The sequence below is a fragment of the Equus quagga genome, chromosome 1, assembly GCF_021613505.1.
Source record: "Equus quagga isolate Etosha38 chromosome 1, UCLA_HA_Equagga_1.0, whole genome shotgun sequence".
Classification (NCBI taxonomy): Eukaryota; Metazoa; Chordata; class Mammalia; order Perissodactyla; family Equidae; genus Equus; species Equus quagga.
The window spans coordinates 21,758,709-21,784,088 of NC_060267.1; the positions used below are offsets into that span (position 1 = coordinate 21,758,709).

A 25,380-nucleotide genomic window follows, 5' to 3' on the forward strand; every position below is an offset into this window, starting at 1 on the left:
GATTTAAAAGCCATAATAATTTAAAAAACAGACAAAACACAAACATATAAAGCTATAGCTTAAAAATGAAAAAAGGAAGAGAATAAACTGCTGAAAGAAAAAGTTCTTAGAAATGTGAAGTCATAAGAACTTTTTGAGTTCTAATCGCTAAGAAAAAAAATCTACTTTTGGAATGTGATAGAAGCTGTTTCTATAACAGGGTCCCAACCTTAAGATTTTACAATATTGTTAGTGGAAAAAATATACACATGCATTTTAGGGCAGCACAGGTGTCATGGGAAGGAATGGATCTTCCAGCTTGACCACATCAGGACTCAATTTTCAATCTGCCTTTGACCTAGCTATGTGACCCTGGGCAACCTACTTAACCTCTCTAATCCTCAGTTACTTCATATATAAAGTAATGGAATCTAACTTATGGGATGGTGGAAAGACTAGCAAAACTAAACATGAAGAGCCTGGTGCTCTAGATGCTCAATAAATGGCAATTACTACCACTATTATTACGCTAAAAGAGAAGTCCAGAAGGGAAACCATATTCTGGAGGAAAGATAAGTTCACTTTGGGGACAGTGACAGATCAACAACTACAAATGTCTATCAAGAGAACTTAATGCTGGAAACATGGATCTAACAATCATTCACCTGCAAATTATTAAAGCCATAAAAACTGATGGTGAGAAAGCAGACAGGAAAAAAAAAAAAGAGGAGAGAGAAAGGAAAGGAAGATAACATGAGAATCAGCCTATCAAGAAAATCAGTCAAACTGTTTCCTTGAAATGAAAATACTGCATTATACCTTCAGGAACTTCTAATAAGTGGGAGTAACCAAGAAGATCAGCTTCGGCTAAATACAAATACTGCAGAGTGACAAGTTACAAATATCCCAGAATTTTAACTAAACGGTAAATTTGTCAGTGGTATCAAATTCCCTCAAAATGAACCTTCTGGTTCCCTATACTACTACCATTTAAATTAGGTATTTTATTGACTCTTTTGTCATATATTTGCAAATTAAGCTTATTTTTATAAGTGCTAACAAATCATTATCCTACCTTTCTTTCATTGTGTAACTCTTATTGGTGTCACACAGAAAATTTAATAACAGGGAATCACAGGATATTTTAACCCCAAATGTTAATGAGAGATGTGGCAAGGATGAATGAAGTTAATGTGGGCTGTTAAATTAAGAATGAATAAAAGACACAGTAACCAAATGCAATGTGTAGAAACCTGTGCACGCTAATTCAAACAACTTGCTTAAAAAAAGTTTTTTTTAAGACAGCTAGGGAACTGAACATGACCTGGGTGGCAGATAATATTAAGAAATTACTATTTTTGTTAGGTGTTATTTAGTAATGTGGATATATATATTTATATATATTTAAAAGTACTTTATTAGAAAAATATATACAGAGTATTTATTGGTGAAATGAAATAATGTTTGAGATTTGCTTTAAAGTACTCCAGGAAAAAAAAAATGATGTTGGTGAGGAATAGATGAAACCAGAAAGGCAAGATAGTGATAATATTTGAAGCTAGGATACAAGGGGGCTTTACTGGCCCTACTTTTGTGTAAGTTGGAAAAATTTCACAATAAAAACTAAACAAATGACAACCAAAAGAATTAGAGCTAAATACATCAATGAAATAAAAAGAATTAAAGTACTTACAGAAGTACCAAATGAGAAATTCCAAGGCTCATAATTTTTTGACCACAGGAATTAATATTTTTAGGTCTCCTTCTATATTAAAAATTGTATATTTCTTTTAAGAAAACTACTTTCTCTTCTTTTTTTGTGAGGAAGATTGGCCCTGAGCTAACATCCATTGCCAATCTTCCTTTATTTTATGTGGGATGCCGTCACAGCCTGGCTTGACAAGGAGAGCTAGGTCCGTGCCTGGGATCCAAACCTGCAAACCCTGGGCCACCAAAGCGGAGTATGCAAACTTAACCACTCAGGCACCCAGGCTGGCTTCAAGAAAACTAACTTTTAGTAGGTTGTTTGTATTGTACTGCATGCTTTTCAAAACACCATTTAAATTAATTATGTTTTAAGAATTAGGTCTTTCACAAGTGAATACAAAATATATCTTTCTAGGATGTAAAAGTTTAATTTTTCTAAACGTTGTTTACTGTGAATTACCAGATCATTAGCCATAATCCTAACTCAAATGTAAAAGTAAAAGTAGGTTTCAAAGTTGCATTTTTTGGAATGATTACTCTTCAGGAATATTCTATATCATCACTCTACTCTATTGAAGAAGAGCTAATTTTTTCTATCAGTTTTTTTTTTAATCAAAACAAAAAAGACACAACTCCAGCAGTGGGTGATCAGAAAAGTAAAACTACACAAAGAATATGAAACAATTCTGTGATTTCTTTTACTTTTGGCAAAGATATTGCTTTTTTGTTAAATAAGAAATTACAATATTGCTTTCCTTTATCACCTTTTCAAGAGTAAATTATGGCTGAAAATTCTAGATTACACTGATAATATTTTCTGATATAAGATGGGATTGAGGCTCTTAAATCCTTACTTTCTTATTAATATTAAACTTTTTTTTTTTAAGATTTTATTTTTCCCTTTTCTCCCCAAAGCCCCCCGGTATATAGTTGTGTATTTTCAGTTGTGGGTCCTTCTAGTTGTGCCATGTGGGACACCACCTCAGCATGGCCTGATGAGCAGTGCCACGTCAGCACCCAGGATCCAAACCAGCGAAACCCCTGGCCACCGAGGCAGAGCGTGCAAACTTAACCACTCAGCCATGGGGCTGGCCCCCCTTATTAATATCAAACTTTAAAAACCTTAGAATAGGGGGCCAGCCCCGTGGCTGAGTGATTAAAGTTCCATGCACTCCGCTTCAGTGGCCCGGGGTTCATAGGTTTGGACCTATTCCACTCATCAACCATGCTCATCAGGCATCCCACGTACAAAGTATGGGGAAGACTGGCACAGACATTAGCTCAGGGCTAATATTCCTCAAGCAAAAAAGAAAAAAAACAAAAAAGAGGAGGATTGGTAACAGATGTCAGCTCAGGGAGAATCTTCCTCACAAAACAAACCAACCAACCTTAGAATAAGATATTTTAAGATATTTTCTGATATGAGAGAGGAGTTGAGGTTCTTAAATCCTTACTTTCTTATTAATATTAAACTTTAAAAACCTTAGAATAAGACTACAATTTAAACATTTCAATTGGTGTTAGAAAAACTACAAAGTCATAACTTATTCTCAAACTCTTTTACTAAGTAGTAATGAAACAATGTGTTCACTTCTAACTATACATTTTGAAAGCCACTTATAAAATGGAAATAACTGGTCAAGGTAAATATAATGATGAATAGACCAGACATTATGACACCTAAGGAACTGGGAAAGTGTATTCTAAAGAAGAAGTAAGTAATGAGAGATACTTTCAAATGTTTATAAGGAACAAGAATTAGATTTACTCTAAATATGATGTAAGAGATTATACTTAGTCTAAACGTACAGATCTTTAGAGAAGAGAATTAAGACAATAATAGAAATCACTGGAAAAGAGATGTTTGTGAATGTGGAAGTTATTTCAGCTCTTAAAAATGAGGGTTTTAGACAAGATAATATCTAAGGCTCCTTCTGTTCTAACATTCCCTCATTTTCTTAAACTACCAGGTTTTTTCCTCTTATCTAGATCATCAATACAAAACAAGCCTGTCTTGTAAGAACACAGTGAAATGTAAACAAAAAACTTCTGTTTAGTGGTAACACCTTTCTTAGTTATTACAATGTGCCACTAGTCTACAGATCTGAGCAGCAGTACTCTTTAAAAAACACTGAAATGATATTCTCTTGGCTCTTGCTAAAATGATCTTCAGTGGCTCTGACTAAATGCTGCCCCCTTGAGGCTAAAGATCTGCTTTCTGATGGGTTGAGTAACTTTTCAAATCTTTATCAAGAAGGGAAGGGACCAGGAGAATATCAATATTCACAGCGTTACACAGGAGCACATGAGGTCTGACTCATATGTGAAGGACAGGGGACTGAGGGGCAGCATATATAAAATACCTCAAATAGGCACATCCTTAAGTAAACTATTTTTATATGCAAGAATTTGGCATGTTACCAGGCCATGGGATTAACAATATAGGTATGTTCAACATGTGTTTTACACGCTCCTGGAAAAGCCAAGTCTTTAGGTGAGTATTTGTAACTAATTTTCTTTCATTTTTAATTCATTTTTATTTGTTTATATGCCAATCTAGCTTTATGTCTCCAGGAGAGAGGAATTCACGAATGGCAGGTCTTTCAGAAACAATATCCTGTATGTTGCACTTTAACTTGCAAATATAACAAACTGAAAATAAGCAGCTACAAACAAATACAGAAATTTGCCTTTACGTAGGTACAATTTATTTTGTACTTATATGACCTACCAGCTAAATACTAAATACAAAATCTATGGTTATATAATTTACTTTTATATACCTTTCTCCTTTATTGTTGCTAATTTTTTTCTGTAATGAAATTAATACAGCTGATTAACAGCAGCGAGAAGGAACAAAATCGGGGGGAAAAAAATGACATAGTAATGGTATTAGGAAGGATTACCTGTTGTCCACTCTCAGCAGGGACATTCCCCTGCAGTCTTTCCAGCCCTGAGCATTCTGTAAGTCTGGAAGTCCCTTCTTGGGGTCTAGGTGACTTCTTAACATTCCCAGACCCCTTGAAATGGTGGAAATAACAAGATTTGGCTGAAAAATCACATTTAAAAATCCTCTGTTTCATCTACCCTTTTAAGGTACCAATTAAAACAGTGAATAAAACGGTGTTAAACCAAGGTCTAAAATGCAACTTTAAGAATAGATAGAGAAATGTAAAGAATCTGGGCAACAATGAAAATGGTTTTCTATTAGCAGGCTCTTAAGAAGGCCTAACAGCCTACTCCTCAAAGGAAACTTATAATGCCGTCTTGAACAGCTGGTCATTTTTTAGCCTTTATAGGCACTTTAGCCTACATGGGAGCAGAAAATATACCTGCACCATTATTGAGTGCCTAACTATGCAGCAGGCACTGTGCTAAGCTCTATACAGAAGAACCCTCGTTTTTGATTCTCATTCTTATAGACACCATGCATGCTATGTCTCTTTTTCTTTGAAAAGTTTTAAATTTCTACATGCCAAACACCAATTATAGAATTAAAGAATGTAGCTATTCAAAACAAACTACATTCTTGAGGAGAACACATTAAGTTTAGCTCACATTTTTCAGATTAGGAATAAAATACATTAATTTTATGGTGTGAATTAGATGCATACATATCCAGTGTGTTAAGTAAAGAGTTTTAGCATTAATGTCCTAAAATTATCATTTAGTGGAACTGACATCCTATAATCTAATAGTTGAAATAATCAATATGTTAGATATAAAAGGGCTTTCTAGAACTTCACAAAGAAATCTTTCAGAATAGTGGAGAAATGGGTTAAGAGCATAAGTTTTGGTTTCAGTCCTGGCACCACCTCATATTAGTTGATGACCCTAGGTAAGTTATTTAGCATCTTGGGACTTCATCTCAAAAACAAAGATCACAGTTTTTACCTAATGGAGTTGCTGTGAGGATTAAATGAGAAAATGCTTTAGCGCAAAGTTCCTAATCTTAGGCGGTATTATTATTCGTTTTTTGTTACTATAGGTATCATTATTGAATATAATCACACTGGAAGATTAATGATACAAAAATGACAGTTAATGAAACGATTTCATAGTAATAGAGTTTTCCTCTAATTTGGCTTGGTCTATTATAACTATTTAAGATTATAAAGGAATTTAGGAGGAAAAAACAGAGATAGGCACATAAGCAAGATGAATCAGCAAATTATTAAATATAAGAAAAAATATAAAACCCAATTTACTGAATGCTTACTAAATGCTAGACATTGCACTATATAAAAACATTTTTAGTGTGTTTAATAAATGAAAAACTCAAACAAGTAAAAATGATTTAGTATTTTCCATCAAATGCAGTATTAATCATTGCCATGTACATAATATCCACTAAAGAAGACAATCTATTTAGGCACCTTGAAATAGCTCTAACCAATACTAACACATGAATTAAGATCTCACTGTACTCCCAGAGCAGCACTGTCTAGCTTTATCCATACACATGAAGAAAGATGCATATTAGTCGATGAACTGTTGTGAAGCAAGGGATTCTGTTCTTTCATCTTCCTTTTTGCTGTCCCCCTCATCAAGATTTGGTACCCATGCCAACAATGGCCATAGATCTGCCGTCATCATCACAAGCACAGAGAAGAAACCCAAGCCAGAAGAATGCTATCAGAGTTGGCAAGAGTTACAGAAGTTTCTGGCTATGTAGGAATTAAGAAAGAGAGTGTGAAGGAGAAGTAATCCAGGAAATAGGTTCAACACAATCATTAAGTGAACCCCTAGTTTCAGTGGAAATAGCATATAAGATTGTCCTCAAAATTTTTACAGGTTGACTGGACCCTCAATTCAGTAGCACTGATCCTAAAGAACACTTTTATTTACTAACATACGCAGAGATGGAATAGTAGGTATAAAAAGGGAACAGGAGAAACATAGTAAAGTAGAGGAGTGAGAAATAAAAATGAAGAATATAAAAATAGTTGAAACAAATTGAAATTATAAGTAATCATACTTTTTAAAGAATAAAGGCAACTAATTCAATACATAAATATAACAAGAACCACTTAATAAAGTTCTTATGGGATTCATCTTTTTTACAAAAGTACTGTGAAAAGAGGCACAAAAACACATTCATGTCAAAATCAAATATAGAAATTCCCTTTCGGAGTACTTTTAACAATGCCCCCTGCCCAATCCAAAAGAAGACTAAGTTACATTTTAAAACTTCTCCAAAAGATGTTAGATTACAAGTGCTTCTCTATCTCGGGTCTACAAAATTACTAATTTGGGTCTATAACAACGTAGAAAGATTCTTTAAACCATGTGCAAAAGTTAACAATTGAAAACTGTTTAGTATTACCAAGTCAGAGAAAAATTAAAGAGCACGACAGCTTGAGTACACTGATGAGCTAATACCACTAACTTTCCAAAATAAGACATGGAAAAACAGTACATTTCCCCCAAAATCATATTTAAAAATCAGAATTTTTGTAGGAGAAACGTCATAGTAGAATGACTTACCTGTGGGACCACATTCTGTACGTATGTTGGTGGATGCTGCTGCTTTTGCTGAACAGCACTTTCTATTGCTACTTTTGCTACAGTGCTTGGATCTGCTCCTGCTGGCACGGCAACCATTGTTGCACTGCAGCCAGCATTGTTGGGGTCACTGATTGTAACAATTCTAACTCCTACTTTATTTGGAATTCCTGTGACTGTTTCCCTATCATTATCCTCTGCTGGCCTCTTTACAGTTTTGCATTCTGCTGTGCCATTTGTAGACCGAACATCAGATGACAGGCCAGGAGAATGGGATACTCTGGATCCTGAGTGGGGAACTGCTAGGATTTGATGCCCCTGTATAACAGAGGTTGTAGAATGTGGCGAGACAACTACACTTGGGCGTTGCTGAGGCACATCTGAATTCAAACTTGAAGCTAGAGGTCCATTAGGCAAATCAGTACCACTAAATTGCTGTGTTGCCACATTTGAAGCCTCCTGTATACTGCTCACAGATGGTGAACCACCCAAAGTTAATATGGGTCCATTAGAAATTCTTTCTAGTTGATCACCTTTGGCAGTATCTTGCAGAGTGGCAACTAAAGTCCCTTGTGGTTCCACTGGAGATATCTCACCATTTCCTACATGATTGGAAGTTTTGTGATTTGGAATGTTTTTGCTTAAATGAGAACCATCTCCTTTATCAAAATCACAGATTCCATTAACTAGAGGTTTTTTCAAATCACTTTTGATATCCTGCATATCCATTTGTTCTGAGTTCTGTTTTCCAGATGCTCCATTCTCACCTAATTCTAACGATGGCCCATTACTGATTAGTGAGCACTGATTAGCCTCACTTTGAATTTTCCCTGAGTTTGAAGGAGGTAGACTTGAGTCACTGTACTTTCTCCCATTTAAAAGACTTCCCACTTGCATTTCATTTTCCTTTGTATCCCCGTTGCTGGTGTTCATGGTTCCTCGTCGGCAGGATGGGTTCTCCATGACTTCAATTTTACGTTCATGAACATGTAAACCTGTTGCTTCTTTTGCTTCCTCCTCCTTTTGGCAAATTATTTTATCACCTTTGAATGGGGGAGTAGCAGTTGTACAAGATGATTGTCCAGCTGGAGATGCTTGAGTGGCTGGAAGCGTTTGCACCTGAAGTCCAACTCCTGCCTGGGTCCCGCTCATGGTAATTCCTGCTGGAGCAATAAGCTGAGTTGCATTTCCCTGACTCACAGTTGCAGTTGCAAAACTTGTATTTGGCACAACTGTTATGGTTACCTGGTTGCCTGAAGTCCCTTGGAAAATGGTTGCTGGGCTATTTGAGATCAGTGGGCCTGGCAATATTTGTAAGTTCGAGATGGGCACAGTTTGCACTCCCCCTGCGGGTGGCATTGCACTTTGGACCAACTGAACATTTTGCTGCCCAACCAATAGCTGCTGAGCTGGTGTTTGCCCCTGCACTCCAAAACCTGCTGCTTGGTTATTGGCCACCTGGTATACCACCTGAGGGCTGGGAGCTCTTGCATTATTAGGGGGAGGAATCTGTGGAGCTGGGAGAATAAGCTTACCACCCGGAGTTGAAGGGCCACGCTTTGGAAGCAGCAACTGTTTTATCAGACTAGACTCACCAGAAGCAGGCTGAGCAACTCCTGCATTCGTTTGCTGTGGCTGAACTTGCATCTGTACTTGCTGTGGCTGCTGAACTTGTACTTGTACCTGTTGTGGTGGGGGTGCTGGTGAATGCTGCTGCTGTTGCTGCCTTTTCACAGATAGCATTTGACTGACAGTAGGAGGTGGTCCCTGTGATTGAGGGGTGGAAGAAGATGACATGGCAGTAGGGACTTGGTTATTAGTTGCTGGGACAGGCGATGGTGAGGAAGATGGAGTTATGTTTGGTTGTCCAGTGAGCTGAACTGTCTGACCAGCTGGAAGAGCTGCTGGATTAGCAAGAACAATTTGGTGAATGGCTGGTGCATAAGTCTGACCTTGTTGAGCTGGCTGGCTTACAATCACTACACTTTGTTGAGTTGGCTGCTGTGGTTGTTGAATAGGCTGTTGTACCACCGTTGACGAAACCTGCTGAGAAGGGAGAGGTTTTGGTGCAATGTTCTGAAACCCTACCCTGGAGGGTTGTGGACTTGGAACACCAGCAATGGTAACCATTTGTCCCGTAGCTACCTGAAAATTCTGTACTGAAGTTGCTGAGACAATATTAGATGCAGAAGTTGTTACATACTGTGGGGGTGCTATGATAACAGTATCTTGCGGCTGGCTCCCAGCTGATGACTGTTGAGATGAAGTTTGCACAGGTTGGGGTGATGTGGTGATTAACTGTTGACCCTGTGAAACTGTAGAAGTACATGCTGGTATGTTCTGTACTCTGCCAAATATATGACTCTGTGGGACAGCTTGTTGAATTACTGTAACGGGAGTGCCAGAAGGTATCTGTCCTGGTACCACTGTGTGTAATGGAGACTGTTGTGGAAGTACAGATGGATGGTGAAGCAGTGTCTGGGAATTCACAACTGTAACAGGTTGTGGCCCTGTATTATGATTCTGAACCACAGAACTCTGAGCAGCTCCTCCTCCCACAGAAATACTAACAGGAACTGCTGTTTGGGGTATAGAATTCTGGATTACTGTAGCCTTAACGACTTCACAAGGAATTGGAGCTTTATTTTGAATGACAGTCACCGGAGCGTTCTGCTGCTGGTGGGTATGAACTGAAGGATTTGGTGGAATTCTTGAAACAGTCTGTGCCACAGTATGAACACCTTGTACTGGAAAAGACATTTGTGTTGCAGTCAAATTTGAAGACTGGTTGGTAACAGGAGTCCTCTGAAAATGGTTTCCTACAGTTTGTGGTCCATGAGGGATTCCTGAAAACGGGGTAAAAGTGAAAATTCATAATGAAATGACTGAAAACCTGCATGTAGGAATTATTTTACTTAATGCAAGAGAAAATAGCTTTAAGAAATTAACATCTAACAACTTTGCATCACATGATAACACAAAAGAACAAGCAAGAAAATGCTACTGGAAAAACAAGGAAAAGTTACATTTTAAATGTATGTAAGTTTTTATTTAGTTTTATTATTAAATTAGTAGTATTTAAAACACAATAAAAATTAATACCTGCAGGTGAAGGACTTGGAGATACATCAGGAACAGAATCAACACGAACAACAGGAGTAGAAACTGGCTGCTGCTGATAGTACATCTGGATGGGAAGTGGTATAGCCCTCCGTTTTACTCCTACTACATGAATATGCGCCTGCCCGTTGTTACTAGAATCCTCCACTCTCTTCACTGTATGATTTGGAAAGACCGTTCTGTAAAGTACACACACCCTCAGTTTTGATAACAAGTACACTAGCAAAAACACTAACTTCTAACAATGTTTACATGAACAACAGCAGTATATTCACTGCTACTTATGTATGAACCAGTATGATTCCTATAGTTATATTCTGCAAGGGTGGGAAGCAAAGAAAGAAATATAAAAGTTCAATTCTCCAACTTTTAAAATCAATATTTATTAACATTGTTGGGTTTTAAATAATTCTACTGCATATATAAGAAACAAAATAGTTAGTTGCATCTAGGCTATGCCTATTTTGTGAACTTTTCAAAATATCAAGCCTTGCTATATGAAGACAGAGTATTATTATATAGACTATTATTCATGATTAAAAAGGGTAAAGGTTATGTCTTTTAACATAGGAAAAAAGTAGATAGGAAAAAAGTAAACTTAATTTGTTCCTTCTCTTTCTTTGATAAACCTCATAATTCTCAAATGCAAACACCAGATGAGATTTCCAAAATTCCCTTGTATTTAAACTTCCACCATACTACAACCTAACCATATGAAATTCAAAGTAGTGGAGATATTTAAAAGTAGATCTAGATAGTTGGTATTTTCTCTAAAGAGCAAGAGGTGTTGTAAGTGATGTAAATTAACTTTATTTAAAGTTAAGAACTATGCATCCTACCTAAGACATTTATAAAATCCAGTTGATGTTAGGATTCCACCACGAGCTAATTTACTGCAAGTTGAGAGGTACTCAGAATACATTTCTGCTCGAGAGACAGAACAATCTGGATTTACTTCAAAATGAGCATTTAGCCTAAAAGAGGAGAAAAATAAATGGCATTATGCAATATACTATAGGGGAGTCTATATTTAAATATACTAAAGCCATTTGAAAGAAATGTTATAAACTAATAATTAGACCTATTAATCAAATTTCACTATCTCATATGCTATTAGCAAAAATACATCCTAGGTTTTAGAAAGACTATATCAAATCAAAAGAGATTAACTATTTAATCATGTTTATTTTAGTATAAAAAATCATTAACATAAAAACTGTGTTCACATTCTAGCGAGAGTAGGGTTGGTCTGTTGGCAACAAATACTCTACAACAAATAGTTATATTCAGTGAATATCTACTCAGGTTCTTGTCTTGTAATAATGAAAAAAATCACAGAAGTTCCCAAATATGAGCTTTAGAGATGTGGAAAATAGAGGAAAAACTGAACTAAAGTTAAACTTTTGTTGGCTCTTGGGTCAAATTCCTTCAGGAAAAAACTTGCCCAAGCTTTCAGCTCCTCCCTAAAACAATACTTCCCATGCTGCACACTCCCTCTCCCCCACTTCAGAGACTTCTATTCCTAACCCATTACAAACTCATTCAAACTTCAGGGTTTTTCTTTCATAAAGTCACCTTCACCTATAAGTTAGAATCGGGGGTCTCATTATCCTTACAGGACTTTTTCTAGGACTCACTATATACAGAACAGGCTGACTTACAGCTGTTTCTTACAGACTGAATCAAATAACAATTATGATAAAGTAAGCATAAAATGATTCTCTCCTCCTCCCGCCCAGAACTGGCAGAAATGTGAAACTGGGATTTATAAGACCAAGTCTATATTCACAGACACATTTTACAGTGGATGTAGTACATACTTTTTTCCAACTTTCATAATCTTCTGAGTACCTAATTTTCAAAAAGACTAGATACAAAAAACTTTTTTGGTTTCAACGTAAAAGATAAACATTTCCAAATATTATTGGAAGAGACTCATCAAGTGTAAAGGGTCAAGGTGCAACAGTATAGAACATGAGGAAAAAGCAAATAATCAGAGATATTTAAAACCATAAACCTGATTTAAGCAAAGTGGGAAAGTCTAGAGAAAATTGTCACAGGAACAAAGATACGAAAGCACCAAAAACATGGGACACAGAGTGACAGGAGCATGGAATGGGAGACAAATAATGTTACAGAATGGGAGAAAAGGGATCAAGGAAAGAAACTTTTAAAAGTGATACATCATCGGAAAATGATCTTACATTTCAATCCGTTAATCTTCTAAAGAATTTAAGTTGAAATTCATAAACAACGTAGAGGCAACTACCCATGACAAAATGAAATCTAAATAAGTCTACATTTAGTTTTTCAGAAAGCGGCTGAGATATGACTACTCAGTCTTCTCAAGAAAATATTACTTTCAAGTTTCCTATGTCAATGTAGGCACACTGGCTATTCTATCACTTGGTTAGTTTCCCCTTAATACCCAGAAAAAGGAAAACTTAACGAGCAGTGAACAAGAAGTTTTGCTTTTAATGAAAAAGAAGGGACATTTAACAACAAAATCTGGTTTTATTTTTTCAGTCCACTTCAGTTTTATTTTTTTAAAGATTGGCACCTGAGCTAACATCTATTGCCAATCTTTTCTCTTTTTCTTCTACTCACAAAACCCCCCAGTACATAACTGTATATCTAGTTGCAGGTGCTTCTGGCTCTACTATGTGGGACCCCACCTCAGCATGGCTTGATGAGTAGTGCTAGGTCTGTGCCCAGGATATGAACTGGTGAAACCCCAGGCCACTGAAGCGGAGTGGGCAAACCCCACAGCTTGGCCAGGGGGCCAGCGCCCAAAAACATTAATTTAAGAAAAAAAAATTCCATAATCTGACAAACCTTATTTTCTGCAAAGTCAGAGAAACTTTTAACACAAATTTTACTCTGAAAAGAAGTTGAGCGGTATAATAATGAAATTCTAGTCAAAGACTATTTTAATTCTGAAGATTCTGATGAATATATTTCTTTCAAATTATTCCAAAACACAGGTGAAGTGATTTTATATTGTCCTTTCTTTCTATAAGTGATATTCTACTCTAACTAAAGAGAAATACAGAATAAATCCTTCTGGATGACTGTTGAAATACATTTCCTTTTCTCTTTTGCTTTATTCTTCCCAAGGATAAAGCCTTAATAGAAATAAACCACTTACCACTGACAAGCAAACTTCTCACTATCTATTTCCACTATTCCTGGAGGTGGAGCAACATGCTGTGCTACAACTGCTCTGGAAGCTAAAGGAAAAAATACATTAGCTACAGCATTTTTTAAAACTTAGTCACTGAATTTAGTTCATGGATGCTGAACCAATTAATATACCCAATGAATATCTTTTAAAAAGATGTATAAACATAATGAAAATACACAAATTTGAGAAAGAAACCTATAATGGAGCACATATTATACTAGGCACTTAGATGCTTTTATGAACGATTTTTTAAACCTCACAATCATTCGAATAATAACAATAAAATGGATTACGTCTCTAAAACAAACTAATTTTCCCATGGGTCAGACACTGAGTTAAATACTTTACATATATTATCTCTCTTAATTCTTCTGTGAGGGGGGTACAGAAAAGCAAACGGAGACTCAAAGTGAGCAAAATAACTAGCACAAGGTCACACAGCTCAACACATCAGTAAATCAGCATCTCTCAGTTTAGTTACAGAAGCAGACTGCATCAGAAATAACTTTACTTCTGAATTTTAAAAATTAGTATTAACTATAAGTGGCATATATAAAATTTCTGGGATAAGATGAACAAAAAGCTGAACTGCTATGTTATATACAAAGAAACTAATGCAAACATGAAAAATATGAGATAATAGACAGTCACATAGTGATAATAAGTTATAATCACGAATCTTACATATTTATAGATAAAATTTAAAGTTTAACTGTTTCACCATTGAATCAGCAGTACTTTATAGTTTTTAAACTTATAAAATGTACCCACTTTTTTTCAGATGACATTTTAGCAAAACTTTTCAGAACCCTCAAACAGAACAAATGCATTTCTCAATTATTGGAACTAGAGGAGTGCCACAGCACAGCCAAATCTTTGAATGATCTGAAGCAATCCTAACCTTTGTTTAATGAGGCACCTCCAGGCTTCCACTGGGATAACAGCTAATAGCTGCCACTTAATAAACATTTACTCTGTATTAAGCCATTTACATTTACATTATTTGTCTTAACCTTATATATAGGTCTAAATTTAATTATCCCCATTTTGCAGATGAAAAAACGAAAGCTCAGGGATTAAGTTCACAAAGAAATACATGACAGAGATAGCAGAGCTGGGTGCAGCTGGAAAACTTTCTTTCAGGAGTGCTGAATTTGATTCCAGGTGTGTCACATTTCAGAGGCCATACTGTGATATGCTGCTTCTTAACAGAACATAATAATTAAAACCAAAATTATTTTCCTGGTGCAACCCCAGCTTGTCTTTTCTTCTCCTGACTTAATGACACTGTTGCAGAAAATACCTTTCTAGGGCCTGAAGGGAAATTTTCTTCCCTTATCTTCACCAATTGTACTGTGAGCATACAGCCTACTCAGACTGAAATCTCAATCAATTAACAACTGATTATATGAAACATTAGAAATTGTGAGAAACTTTACATGCAAAGTGTAAAGAAGAATGATGCAGCCACAATTAAATTAAGAATATAAACTGGAAAGATATAATTACTATAAAAGTGGCTACACACTGAGAAGCATCGCCCTCAGAATATCAGAAGACATTCCAAAGGATACTAAAGCACTTATACTTTAAAAGGAATCAATTTCCAGATACTCAACTTTTGTATATATTCCTTCCTAAAACTGCTTTGCCTGACAACATCACCTCCTCTTTGATAATTGCTCTTTTCTCACTTTGGAACAGAAAGTTTTAACTCTCACACATCGTTTATACCATTGCAGGATTATGGCTAAATGCATGACTCTGAAGCCAGGGAGGCTGCCTCTAGAGTTCCATCACTCAGTAGCTGTGTTACCACTGGCAAGTTACTTAACCTCTCTATCTATAAAATGGGGGAAAAATAACAGTACACTGACCTCGTAAGTCATTATGAAGATTAGAGGAGTTCACATGTAAGTCACTTAAAACAATGTCTGGCACACAGTAAGCATTACATAAATATTAGCTATTATTATTATAGTGTAAAAACCTCTGGAATACCAAAGGGAGAATTAGAAACATTAGTGTTCACAAAGCCTCCTTTAATCAAGGTATTATGGTAGGGCTTCCTGTCTATCCCAATGTTTTATATATTATAGTTAAGGGCTGTGTTGAGCATTAGAAATTGGGTATTTTGGCCCTTTGATGTATTCCGAATTCAGATATATTATAGAGTAATGACAATTTTTGCTTAATGTCCTTCCCTCATCTATCCCTCAAGTATTGTCAAAGAGTGCATTACTTGATTAGCAGACATCTGATCCTGTCCAAAACATCCAGAAGACATTTGGCCCATGCCAAAAGGTCCTTGAAATTTGGTTCTGTCCAAAACGTCCATGAACATATTTGATCCATGCCAAATGGTTTTGGACAGAACCAAATATCAAGGATCTTTTGGCATGGACCAAATGTCTTATGGATGTTTTGGACAGGACCAAATGTCCTGCAAGGGCATTACTTTGAGGCGAATCTGTGTAAGGAAAGTACAGAGAATATTTTCAAGAAATATTGAAGGTGGTGGCATCTTAGTTCATTCAGATGACAAACTCATGGTAGGTTTAACTGTCTTAGAATTCTGAAGTAAGGAAGGTGTCAGGGGAACACATATTAACATACTTTCTTGGATTTAACAATAAAGTTGGACTTTTTTCTAAGTAACAGCAAGTGAGGCTAATTAAGATTTTTTTTTTTTTTTGGTAAGGAAGATTGGCCCTGAGCTAATATCTGTTGCCAATCTTCCTCTTTTTGCTTGAGGAAGATTGGTGCTGAGCTAATATTTGTGGCAGTCTTCCTCTATTTTGCACATAGGATGCTGCCACAGCATGGCTTGATGAGCGGGATGTAGGTCCCCACCTGGGATCTTAAACCATGACCCCCCAGGCCAGCGAAGTGGAGTACACGAACTTAACCACTATGCCACTGGGCTGGCCCCTAAGCAAGATACTTCTGTAAAGACTAACTTTATTAGTTAGGTTACGTGGCAGACATTTTCCATAATTGAATGAGGTAAATCTGTAGCACCAAGGTTTTGACAAATATGTATTCAAAGCACACAATAAAAGCACTTTATCAAAAAAACATTGTATTGGGCTTGGAAAAAAACAATATTTCAACTTTTCTAACCTAGTGGTCCTCACAGTATAGTCTCCTGACCTGCAGCATCAGCATCTCATGTGAACTTGTTAGAAATGAAAAATCTCAGGTCCACTGAGTCAGAAGCTCAGAGGTGGAGCCTAGAAATCAGCACTGAAGCCCACCAGGTGATCTGATGCACTCTAACGTTTGAGAACCACTGTGCTAACACTTCCTGAATATATTAGATTAAACAAGGTGCATCTAAGTAAAAGACTAGAAAGTATAACTTACAGTCAATCTTACTGATATCTTTTTGATATATTTTCAATAAACTTAAAAATAAATGTCTCTGATGACTGGGCAACAAACACTTTTGAGAGTCAAGTATTGTCAATTCTTTGATTTCAACAAAATCAAAGAACTCAAGTCAGAAGATCATTAAATATAATTTTTATAATTTGGGGCGATTCTGATGTAGATCAAGGAATTATAAGGTCTATCCTTATCTATTTATTGATGTGAACTAGATTTCCAACTTACATCTATAAAAAAGAAAAACAGACACTTCATGCTGAACCCAATTTCATTCGAGGAACAAAAATTATTCATTCAGACACACACTGGAGCAATATTTTCCAGAGAACCAGGGAAAACAGTCTTGTCCATCTCATTAAGAGATGCACTTCCAACAATTTTACTTTTTATTTAATAATTATAAAAATTTGTAATGTATTTACTATTGTTTGATGTAGTTTATTACTAAAACTTGTAATGATAAAATAAAATTTTAAATACTTAGAGCTTTATGGGTAACAGGAAATTGAAAAATTTTAAATTAAAATGTCTAAATTTATAGCTGAGAAGTATTGATAGGATGATTATGAGTTCAAGGAGAAAGAAGGATATTATATAATATTTCATATTGAGTGTGTATTTTCTAAAAGGATGATGGTTAAGTATCAGGATTCCACAAAAAGTGCTATAATTTTTATTTTAAAATGTCAATTTAGGGGCCGGCCTGGTGGTATACTGGTTAGGTTCACACACTCGGCTTTGGCGGCCCAGGTTTCATGGGTTCAGGTGCTGGGTACAGACCTGCACACTGCTCATCAAGACATGCTGTGGTGGCAGCCCACATACAAAACAGAGGAGGACTGGCACAGATGTTAGCTCTGGGACACTCTTCCTCACCAAAAAAAAAAAAAAAAAAAAAGCTGTCAATTTAATATACATAAAAAACATTATGTGCAACTAAACTATGATGAAAAAATTCAGATGTCAACCTAAAAATGGGCCAAGAGTTACATAAGTTTTCATAGTGATGAGGGAAAGTGAGAAACAAGTTTGAAGATGACCATTCCATAAGAAAGCAGTATTAAACAAACTATAGGGGAAAAAAGCTAAACTATAAATGGTAACTAATCAGAAAATTAAAAGCTCTCATTCATGACGAGCAAGTAATAAAGTACTCACCAGCTCAAAAATGAACTCTTTCAGCCCCTTAGAAGTCTATTCTCACCTCTCTTAATTAATTACTACATATATGAGCAAGGCACCAACTCTCAATATTTCATCTTGTCCATTTGCCAAATGAGGACCAAATCTTAGGGAGGTTCATTTGTTCAGATCACAGGTCAGTGATAAGGCAAAAGATGGTAGCTTTCATCAGAATGACCCCTGAATATTCTTCAAATGGCCCCTTATAGTTCAGTGGATTACTGACAATTTATTAATTCTTCTAACTCTTTGTTGGACAGTTTCCCCATGGCCCTCAATTAATTTAATCTCCAGTTTTTTCTTTGAGGATAAGAACAAATCCCCACCATCCACTTAATTGGCAATATGAATTGTTTCATTTCTTTTCCAAGGTTGAGAAACTTAATATTCTGACCATTGATTCCCCAATATGCACCGGCTGTTTAACATCTGTTGCCTGTGGGTGAAAGCTCATTGAGTAGATTAGCAGTCAAAAATTACCTAATTTTTTCATGACTTCTATTATTTGCTCAGTTCTGTTAGTTGAATTCAGGTAAGTTAAATGAACATATATTACAACTCTACTATATATGTCAGCAGGACATAATGGAAATCAATGAAATATTTTATATATATTACATACTTTGCTTAAATAGAGTACATAATTTTGGTACTATGGGTTAAAGTAGAAGAGAGACTGGGACCATGATTAAATGAGAGGAGAACAAGAAAGCTGGAGAGACATGATGAGAGTGTGAACTGGCAATCGAAGACTGTCTTTAGGAAGACTCAAGAAGATCTGGTGATTAAATGGATGTAGTAAAGATTACGGATAACGAGATTTTTGTTTTAAGGGTAGTGCGGGATGTTGAGAAAGATCTGAGTGTATTTCTACGCTGAAAGGAAGCAGGTAAAGAAAGAGAGGTTTAAGATACAGGAATGAGGAAAGAGGAAAGCCAACACTCAGAGCCCAGAGTAAGAAGTTAACATCTCCTCCTGAGACAAGGTGAAGTAGAAGGACAATGAGTTCAGATACTAATAAGCTTCTAAGTGAAGGGGTAAGAAGTTGAAGAAATTCATATCGCACAGTCTCCACATTAACTGCAAAGTGAGAGGTAGGATCAACTGAGAAAATGAGCATCCTCCATTTAAAAAAGTACAAGGAAAGAGAAATGTCTTGGGAACGGTGGGAGAGCAGGTGAGGGGAAAGATGGATTGTTTTTGTTAGGACAAATGAAGGTGGAGAAGGCACTCTACAAGAAGGGTGAGAATAATAAAATATAAAAATGACTCCTAATGAGCCAGGAGAAAGAAGTCCAAGTACTGAAGAGAATGCTGGTTATTAGTCAGTTCTGAATTCTAATTAAAGATATCTGAGTTACACAGAATTGACCTAAGGGACCCTAGGAAGGGTGCACAAGTGCAGGTATATACACGTGGATGTGTTTGTATATATATGCACGTGTGTGATCCTAGGCTCTGATTCTGTGGTGTTTGGCCCAAGATTTAGGAGTATTAGGGGGTGTTACACTTAGGTATTCTGATGACCACCTGAGAGAATGATAACGTAAGATATGATTAATCTAGTCCTGGTGTATCAATTTCCAATGACCAAAATCACAAATAAGAAGCCCATTGGGTCACTTCTTATTGCTCTCACAGTTGTGAATATCTAATGTCCCACACTCTCAATCCTTTCCAACTTCATTTCTCTATTATACTGTTCTTCTGTGCTCACCGTGATCCTGCTGCTCCTAGAACATATAATATCTAAGAAATTAAAAGTACATCCTCGAGTACTCCTTTAGCCTACTCTACTGTAACATACCAGTTCCCTGTACTGCATATTTCAATTTATCCTTAGCATTAAATCTTACACACCAAAAATCATACTGAAAAAGATTATGTAAAAACACTAACCTGGGGCAGATGCTACATGGGTCTGGGTTTGGACTTGCTCTACAGCTTGCGGCCTAATTTCAGATAAAACTTGATGACTGGAGCTTGGATGTTCGACGAGTTTTACTGCAGCTAGTGCATCAGGGCCAAACATCTGAATATCCATAGAAACCAGACACACTAACATGTCTAAAATAAATTAAAAACCAATAGTTATTAATCAATAATATTATAAAACAATCACATTGCTGAAAAACATGGTGTACAGAATACTGCTTCTCAAATGCCAGTCTATTAATCATTGTACATCAGAATTACCTGTGGATCTTTAAAGAAGATTTTTAGGCTTACTCTCTGAAGACTGATTTAGTAGTTCTGGAGTTGGGGTTAGGTATCTTTATTTTTAAAAAGCTTTCCAAGTCATTCTGATGTGTGGCCAGACTTAAGAACCACTGATAAGCAAAGTGACACCTTAATTTCTCAATAATAATACTTTTTAAGCCAAGTTGTTATTAACTCTGACTTCAGTATTCACACCAAAGAAAGAAATCATTTGAATCACTGAGTAAAATGCTAACACGATATGCTTTAGTAAGTATGTTTAAAACTGACAATCCACTAAGAAGGTAAGAGTTCATGATTTTAAAGACAGTACCACTACCAGCAACTTCTAGGAAGAGAAGGAAGCTTGTTTCACTCAGTTTTAGTTGCTTAATAGTAGCAGCTGACCATATGAAACAGAAAGACCTACTCCACACAGAGTCACATAGCAGTTTTGTTGATTTCAAATTTGATATATAGTCAAAGAAATAAAGAGAAGGAATAAGGATTACTGACAGCCACATATACCCTGGTCTCTATATGACAGAATTTTCTTGGCTCATCTAAAACAGGCAGAAAGACTAATGTAAACAAGTGTGTCTGAAAGTGTAAGGACTCCCCAAAATAAACAACAAACTCCAAATATCAATTGTGACTTTCTATAACACCACAATAAATATTTTTTCCACAATAAAGAAAACAAACTTTTCTTGGGTTTAGTCTTACCTATGCTCTTTTCTACTTTTGCAATCTTTGTGCAAGCTACATCTCCCATTTCTGTGAGCATATATAGCACCTCGAGTGTTGAGATTACGAGCAGCACGTCAGGTAAAGTGAGATGACAAATGATCTCTCTGTATGAGTCCTGATCGACATATTCACAAATCAAAACACCATTATCTTCTGCTTTGCAAAGATTTCCCAAAATTTCCATGCCTGAAAAGCATACACACAAACATGTATGTGTTTTTTAACAGATGACAAAAAGTTTGCATACTTAGACAATGAGAAACATAAGTGAGCACTTACCCCTCATCTTCAAAAATCTATCCCTTGACATTAGGCATTTTGTAACAGTATGAAACATCAGATGGGTAGTTTTAAAATCAACAGGGTCCAATAAAAGCTGGAAAAAACAAACGAGACTATCATTTAGGTAGGTTTCTTCCAGTGCTGTATATTTCAAACTTAATAAAAATGAACAGAACAATGCTGCATAACTTTAAATGTAATTACTGTGAGAACAGCCATCACTAAATTTGGAGCATCATTTCAAATATTTCTTTTTTGTCCACAAAAGTGTGTGATACTTCTATAATACCACTTTAGGCAAAAACTATATGTAAGCATTTAATATTGTAAAAATGGCAAATATAATAATGCCACATCCTAAAATTTTAAAGTAAATATTGCTAACTATGAAAACTGTTTTAAGTTACTGACACATGCTTACCTCAGCTGCAATATTTCCTAATGTGTCAAGGCCCAATTGCCTTAGAGAAATAAAATGACTATGTGCAGAAAGTAAGAGGAAACGAAGACAGGTACGATTAGCTGCCAAGAGCTTAACGTTGCCCTCCTCAAAGGAAAGATTTCGCAAAATCACTGCAATCTGAAGTACCCGTTGTCCTTCAATATCATTAATGCCCAGCTTTCGAGGTGGATGAAATAAAGATTCCCAAATCCATTCTCCTGAAGTACCTTCTATAACAGAAAATACATATTTTACTTAAAATGCCATTTCATTTAATAATACTATTAATATTCCAAAGTTATTTAAAATTTTTTCTCATTGACTTACCATGAGACTTGTTTCTGTCAGAAATGAGGTCACGTACTTCATTATCGTCAACAATATCTTTCCAAAACTGTAATGAGAAATTATTATACTTAATTCTGACAACTTGAAACAACTATTACTTTAAAAATAGTCACACGTACTATAAAACTATAATATTCCTACTTTTTTTTAGTTTATGTAGATATCATTATATTCTACATATTTAATTCTTTGACATACATGCTTGATTTTCTACAGTTTAAGGTACTAACATAATAAACTATCATTATGGACCCAGGGTTCTTAGCCTGGGGTCCAAAGATCCCTAAAAGTTCTACAAAAGAAATTAGAGCATCTGTGAACTTGAATGGGGAGAGAAAATGACATCTTTATGTTCATTAACTTCTAACTAAAGTTTAGCATTTGCTTAGCATTTTCTTCATCTCTGAATGTTAGACGAGAAACCACAGTAATATCAGCAGTATTTGTGACATTGTTATCAATATGCATCACAGATATTTTCAGGTCACTTTATAGCTATGGAACATATCTAGAAATAGTGTTTATGCTCATCAGTACTTGGAAATTGATAGTTATTAATCTCATTAGTAAACTGCACACAATCACAGTACAGTCATGCGTTGCTTAACGATGGGGATACGTTCTGAGAAGTGCGTCGTTAGCTGATTTCGTCGTTGTGCAAACATCATCGAGTGTACTTACACAAACCCAGATGGCATAGCCTACTATACTCCTAGGCTATACGGTGTTGCCTATTGTTCTTAGGCTACAAACCTGTACAGCATGTTATTGTAGTGAATACTGTTGGCAACTGTAACACAATGGTAAGTATTTGTGGATTTAAACATGTCTAAACATAGAAATGGTGCAGTAAAAACACAGTAGAGGACACAAACAATGGTACACTTGTATAGGGCACTTACCATGAATGGAGTTTGCAAATCTGGAGGTTCCTCTGGGTGAGTCAGTGAGTGAGTGAGTGGTGAGTGAATATGAAGGCCTAGGACATTATTGCACACTAGTGTAGACTTTATAAACACTGTACACTTAGGCTACACTAAATTTATAAAAAAAATTTTTATTTCTTCAATAATAACTAATCTTAGCTTACGGTAACTTTTTTACTTTATAAACTTTTCAATTTTTTTTTAACTTTTTGACTCTTGTAATAACACTTAGCTTAAAACACAAACACATTGTACAAATGTACAAAATCTTTTTTATGTCTTTATTCTATAATGTTTTTGCTATTTTAAAATTTTTTGCTTTTTAAACTTTTTTGTTAAAAACTAAGACACAAACACACACATTAGTCTAGGTCTACACAGGGTTGGGATCATCAATATCACTGTCTTCCACCTCTACATCTTGTCCCAGTGGAAGGTCTTCATGGCATAGGTAGTCATGCCTTCCCATGAAGCCATCTCCAATGCCTTCTTCTGGAGTACCTCCTGAAAGATCTGCTTGACACTCTTCTTGAGGAGGGGTCACTCTTTTCAGAAATATATCTGTGGTAGTTTGCTTGGTTTCTTTCTTCCTTTTTTTTTTTTGAGGAAGATTAGTCCTGAGCTAATGTCTGCTGCCAATCCTCCTCTTTTTTGCTGAGGAAGACTGGCCCTGAGCTAGCATCCATGCCCATTTTCCTCTACTTTCTATGCGGGACGCCTGCCACAGTATGGCTTAACAAGTGGTACGCAGGTCTGCATCTGGGATCTGAACCAGCAAACCAGGCTAGCCCGTTTCTTTTTTTCATCACAGATTTCCTTATAAGCAGATAACACACCACGAACACTCTTCTCTATTAATCAAACACTTTCAGTGTTGGGGTCCATGTTTTTAAATTTTTAAGAAGCATGTTGAAGTCTTCAAAAGCTTCCACTAAACCTTTTACTATGAATTTTCTTGGGGTTCTTCTTTTTCTTCCGCAGCTTCCTTTTCTCTTGCCTGTTCTTTAGCTATGCGTTCCTGTTCCAGTTCCAACAATTCCTCATTAGTCAATTCCTCAGGAAGCACTGCTAGAAGCTCCTTAGTGTCATCCCCATCCACACTCAGGTTAAAGTTGTTCGCCTTCTCAACCACAGCCTTGTTGATTTTTGTAGGCTCCTCATCCTTGGCAGATCCTTTGAAGCCATGGATGAACCTCTTGAGTTTCTTCTTCCAGATGCCATTCATACACTCCTTGGTGACATCAGCCCAAGCCCAAGCAAGGTTCTTGAAGCAGTCACAGATGTTGTAATCCTTCCAGAATTGGATCACTGTCTTCCTCAGTTGCAGCAATAGCCTAGGCAAAGGTCCTCCTCAGGTAGTAGGCCTTCAAAGCTGCTATTAACTCCTTGATCTATTGGTTGGATCCAGGAGGTAGTGTTTGGAGGGAGAAACACAGCTTCAACATTGGGATGAAGGTCGCCAATAAAAGGAAGATGCCTGAGAGTATTATCAACAATAGGCAAAATCTTCAAAGGTTATGTTATTCTCCAAACAGTACTTCTCCATTTCGCTGGCACAGCAATTCAGGAGGGCATTTCGGAAAAGGAGCTTGGTCATCCATGACTTCTTATTGTTCCTGTAGTACAGAGGCAGTGTGTGCTAACTGATATGCTTGAAGGCCCTGGGGTTCCAACTGTGCTAGATCACAAGGGGTTTCAATTTGTAGCCTGCAACACTGTCCCCAAGCAAGACTGTTACCCTCTCCTTAAAAGCCTTGAAACCTAACACTGACTGGGCTTCCTTAAGGATGAAAGTCCTTTTAGGCATCCTTTTCCAGAACAGGGAGGTTTCATCCATATTGAATATTTTCTCTGGCAAGTAATTATACTCTACAATCAGCTTATCTAGAGTTTCCAAAAATTCTTCAGCTGGCTTCACATCAGTACTCACAGACTCACCACTCACTTTCACATTGTGTAATGAATAATGATTCTTGAATAGTTTAAACTACCCAGAGATAGCAGTAAATTCAACATCGTAGGCAGGTCCAGCCTTTTCTTTCAACATTGCAAACAAACCTTTTGCTTTGGCCATGATCATCATGGTGTTCAGAAGAATACGATTCTGTGTGTGGTCTTAACTCAGGTCATTAGAAGTTTCTTCATGTCTGATTTGGCCCTTTTCAGATTCTGGATTGTCTCGTTGCGTTCAATGAAGCAGATCCTTTAACAACTGTCACTTTATTCTTGTTCTTCAAGATTGTAGCTATGGTGGAATGGGACATGCCTGACTGGTGAGCAATAACCATCACTAATTTTCCAGCTTCGTAATCTTTAATCACTCAATTTCATTTCCAGGTCAATCACCCAACGTGGCCTCCTACTGG

The 25,380-nt window shown here is 36.4% G+C and overlaps 1 protein-coding gene across 2 annotated transcripts in view; it reads right to left on the reverse strand.

The window, feature by feature from the left end:
- The window catches only part of ARID2 (AT-rich interaction domain 2), a 160,253-nt gene that overhangs the window by 39,815 nt on the left and 95,058 nt on the right, over positions 1-25,380 (reverse strand). Inside the window, exons 7-15 of one of the 2 annotated variants that reach the window (XM_046665585.1) lie at positions 22,068-22,134; positions 21,720-21,967; positions 21,296-21,392; positions 20,993-21,202; positions 19,967-20,134; positions 13,460-13,541; positions 11,151-11,285; positions 10,294-10,490; positions 7,174-10,037 (exon numbers count right to left, since the gene is read on the reverse strand). In XM_046665585.1, the coding sequence (XP_046521541.1) occupies positions 7,174-10,037; positions 10,294-10,490; positions 11,151-11,285; positions 13,460-13,541; positions 19,967-20,134; positions 20,993-21,202; positions 21,296-21,392; positions 21,720-21,967; positions 22,068-22,134 (4,068 nt within the window). Of the gene's footprint in view, positions 1-7,173; positions 10,038-10,293; positions 10,491-11,150; positions 11,286-13,459; positions 13,542-19,966; positions 20,135-20,992; positions 21,203-21,295; positions 21,393-21,719; positions 21,971-22,067; positions 22,135-25,380 lie in introns of both variants that reach the window. The other variant, XM_046665576.1, reaches the window with a different exon arrangement.